The sequence below is a fragment of the Macaca fascicularis genome, chromosome 1 (assembly GCF_037993035.2).
Source record: "Macaca fascicularis isolate 582-1 chromosome 1, T2T-MFA8v1.1".
Classification (NCBI taxonomy): domain Eukaryota; kingdom Metazoa; phylum Chordata; class Mammalia; order Primates; family Cercopithecidae; genus Macaca; species Macaca fascicularis.
In genome coordinates this window covers 24,836,173-24,840,074 of record NC_088375.1, presented here as the reverse complement: position 1 = coordinate 24,840,074, position 3,902 = coordinate 24,836,173, and the positions used below count along the sequence as shown (strand labels likewise).

At 46.5% G+C, this 3,902-nt stretch overlaps 1 protein-coding gene across 1 annotated transcript; it reads left to right on the top strand.

Moving 5' to 3' along the window:
• The first annotated feature begins 381 nt into the window (after positions 1-381).
• Positions 382-2,320, top strand: LOC102115405 (small ribosomal subunit protein eS17-like). The gene has a single exon (XM_015444945.3). It carries the CDS (start codon positions 852-854, stop codon positions 1,224-1,226), a length of 375 nt encoding a protein of 124 aa, XP_015300431.3. The 5' UTR covers positions 382-851; the 3' UTR covers positions 1,227-2,320.
• Positions 2,321-3,902: the final 1,582 nt, after the last annotated feature.

The following is a 3,902-nucleotide window of genomic DNA, read 5'->3' as shown; positions in this document are numbered from 1 at the left end:
GGCCGGGCGCGGTGGCTCAAGCCTGTAATCCCAGCACTTTGGGAGGCCGAGACGGGCGGATCACGAGGTCAGGAGATCGAGACCATCCTGGCTAACACAATGAAACCCCGTCTCCACTAAAAATACAAAAAAAAATTAGCCGGGCGTGGTGGCGGCGCCTGTAGTCCCAGCTACTCGGGAGGCTGAGGCAGGAGAATGGCGGGAACCCGGGAGGCGGAGCTTGCAGTGAGCCGAGATTGCGCCACTGCACTCCAGCCTGGGCGACAGAGCGATACTCCGCCTCAAAAAAAAAAAAAAAAAAAAAAAAAAAAAGCCGAAGCTGGAAGGAAGCTGGGCATAAAATTTATCCACAAACCACAGAATAGGTAGGAACATACAACAAACTCGGCTACCTCCTGAGACCTGTTTATTACTGAGATAAGAAGCCTATTCCAGAATGTAAATCAACTTTATCACTACGAACACTGTTTCGTTCAGTTGGCACTATTGCTGTTTTTTTTTTTTTCGTTGTTGGTTTTTTTTTTTTTTTTTTTTTTTTTAGCAAGACTTTCTTGATGAAGGAAGCAATACGGTGATTTACGTGCTGACACCAACCAGACTTAGCTTGTTGCCAACCAGCACTTTGAGTAGCTCTGATGTAAGAGATAGTTTTACATTCCAAAAGGGGAGGGACCCGAGAGTTGGGAAAGGAAAGCAGGAAAGTAAGATATTGATATTGTTGGGCTTCCCTGTGAGAATGTTCAGAGTCCTAACCCCTCTCCCCCTACCCCGTTGACTTCATGCCAGCAGTGGGGTGTAGAAAATGTGTTAGAAACCTCTGATAGGGCCTCTTTTACCAAGGACCCGCCAACATGGGCCGCGTTCACACCCAAACCATGAAGAAGGCAGTCCGGGTCATCATAGAAAAGTACTACACGTGCCTGGGCAACGACTGCCACACGGACAAGCACGTGTGTGAGGAGATCACCATTATCCCCAGCAAGAAGCTCCACAACAAGATAGCAGGCTATGTCACGCATCTGATGAAGTGGATTCGGAGGGACGCAGTAAGAGGTATCTCCATCAAGCTGCAGGAGGAGGAGGGAGAAAAAAGAGACAATCATGTTCCCGAGGTCTCAGCCCTGGATCAGGAGATCATTGAAGTAGATCCTGATGCTAAGAAAATGCTTTTGGACTCCAGCATTTGGCAGTCTGTCCAACCTGCAGGTCAGTCAGCCTACAGGTGACATGACTTTCAAAACGCCTCAGGGATCTGTTTGAATCTTTCTGCAATACTGTAATATTTTCAAGAAACCTAGGACAACGGCACAAAACAAACGAACAAAAATAAACCTCTGATTGGTTTGGTGGGGTTAGGGCCTGAGGCAAGAGGGCACTCGTGCCTTGCTCCCCAAGCTGTAGCGTAGGCAGACAGTGAGGCCCTTAGAGAGGCACACACGATGTCAGAGCAATAGTCACTGTAGCTCCATGAGTTACTCGAGGACTGCCTCACAGTGTCCCAGCAGCCTGAGGTCCAGAGATCTGATGCGGAGAAGGGAGAAACATTGTGAGCGGGCTAGAAACCTTAGAGGTCTTGGGTTAAGATGAGGACGAGGCAGACTGGCTTGCCTCATGTTCAGAAGCCTTGGCAGTGTTGCAGGCGTCTGTTACTGGAAAGGGGTCTCGATCCAGACCCCAAGAGAGGGTTCTTGGATCTTGTGCAAGAAAGAATTCAAGGCAAATCCATAAAGTGAAAGCAAGTTTATTAAGAAGGTAAAGGAATAAAAGAATGACTAATCCATAGGCAGAGCAGCCCTGAGGTCTGCTGGTTGGCTGTTTCTTGATTATATGCTAAACAGGGGTGGACTTTTCATGAGTTTTCCGGGAAGGGTGAGCAATTCCTGGAACTGAGAGTTCCACCCCTTTTTAGACCATATAGGGTAGCTTCTGGGCATTGGCATGGCATTTATTAACTGTCAAGGTGCTGGTGTGATTGTCTTGTAGCATGCAAATGCATTATAATTAGTGTATAATGAGCAGTGAGGACGACTAGAGGTCACTTTCATCATCATCTTGGGTTTGGTAGGTTTTGGCCGGCTTCTCTACTGCATCCTTCTATCAGCAACGTCTTTGTGACCTGTACCTTGTGCTTACCTACTATCTCATCCAGTGAGTAAGAATGCCTAACCTCCTGGGAATGCAGCCCAGTAGGTCTCAGCCTTATTTTACCCAGCCCCTATTCAAGATGGAGTCGCTCTGGTTCACGTGCCTCTGACACATCCACCACAAAGGTAGAGAGGAAAGAGCCACGTGGCTGTGATGGCTTGCAGATGAGAAGACAGCCCTGGGACAAAGGTAACTTCCAGTGCCTCTCTTTGTTATGGGGCACTTAACTGCTCTTGGCCAGGCACTGTGGCTCACGCCTGTAATCCCAGCATTTGGGAGGCTGAGGTGGTCAGATCATTTGAGGTCAGGAGTTCGAGACCAGCCTAGCCAGCATGGTGAAACCCCATCTCTACTAAAAATACAAAAATGAGCCGGGCGTGGTGGCGCATGCCGGTATTCCCAGCTACTTGGTAGGCTGAGGTGGGAGAATCACTTGAACCTGGGAGGCGGAGGTTGCAGTGATCTGAGATCTTGCCATTGCACTCTGTAGCCCGGGTGACAGAGTGAGACTTCATCTCAAAACAAAAACAACCAAAAAAAAACTATTCTTTTTACCCACTTCATTACCCGAAACTTAGATGTACTGTCCCATCCTTATCCCAAGGGGTGGAACTTGGAATTAACCAAGTATTCTCTCCTCAAAAAATGGGGGAGAGCTACACTCAAAGTGAGTTGAATGGACAACACTAAATTTTCTACTATTGGTGGAAGTGGGGGCTTGAGAGTTAAGTTAGTTATGAGGAAATAAAGATATATTTCTGCACTCTTTAGGTTGTGATCCTTTCAGTTAGGATAGGCTAGATTATGCTGCAGTATCAGATAATCCCCAACTCTCAGGCATATAACATATCTACCATGGGGCAGCTGAGGCTTGGTTTGAAATCATCCTCACTTCGAGACCTATGCTGATGGAGCTGGAACTTGCCTTTTTGCAGAAGGAAAGAGAGCTCTGGAGAGTCTCCTGTTAGTGATTAAATGCCCCAGTTCAGAGGTGACACACATCACTTCTATTATTTCCACTCACAACATACTGACTTGTATCAGCCACAGTGTCCCACTCAGGAGGGGGCTGGAAAATATTGTCTTTCTCTATGTTCAGAAGGTGGCAATCCAAAAATATTTGATAAACAGTGCTAATGACTACCCTAGTAGCTGTAAAAGTCTTACCCATTTCATTATTTAGGACTTCAGAACAAAAACAAAACAAACAAACAAAAAAGCAAGATATATAAAGTGCTGTGGTTTAGATGTGGTTTGTCTCTGACAAAACTCATGCTGAAATCTAATTGCCAATGTAGCAGTGTTGGGAGATGGTGCCTTTAAAAGGTGATTAGGTGGTTAAGATAGGTTAATGTATTTCTCCCAAGACAGGGTTAGTTCTACTGGGAATGGATTAGTTCCCACTAGTGTGGTTTGTTACAAAGCAGAGTTGACTCTCATGTTTTGCCCTCTTTGAACACACCCACTTGCCTTTCTGCTTCTCTGCCATGTGTGACACAGCACGTGGCCCTCACCAAAAGCAGAGCAGATGCCAATGCCATGCTCTTGGACTTTCCAGCCATCAGAAATGTGAGCCAAATAAACCTCTTTTCTTTTTTTATTTTATTTTATTTATTTATTTGTTTATTTATTTTAAGATGGAGTCCTGCTCTGCCGCCCAGGCTGGAGTGCAGTGGCGCAATCTCAGCTCACTGCAGGCTCCACCTCCCAGGTTCACGCCATTCTCCTGCCTCAGCCTCTGGAGTAGCTGGGACTAC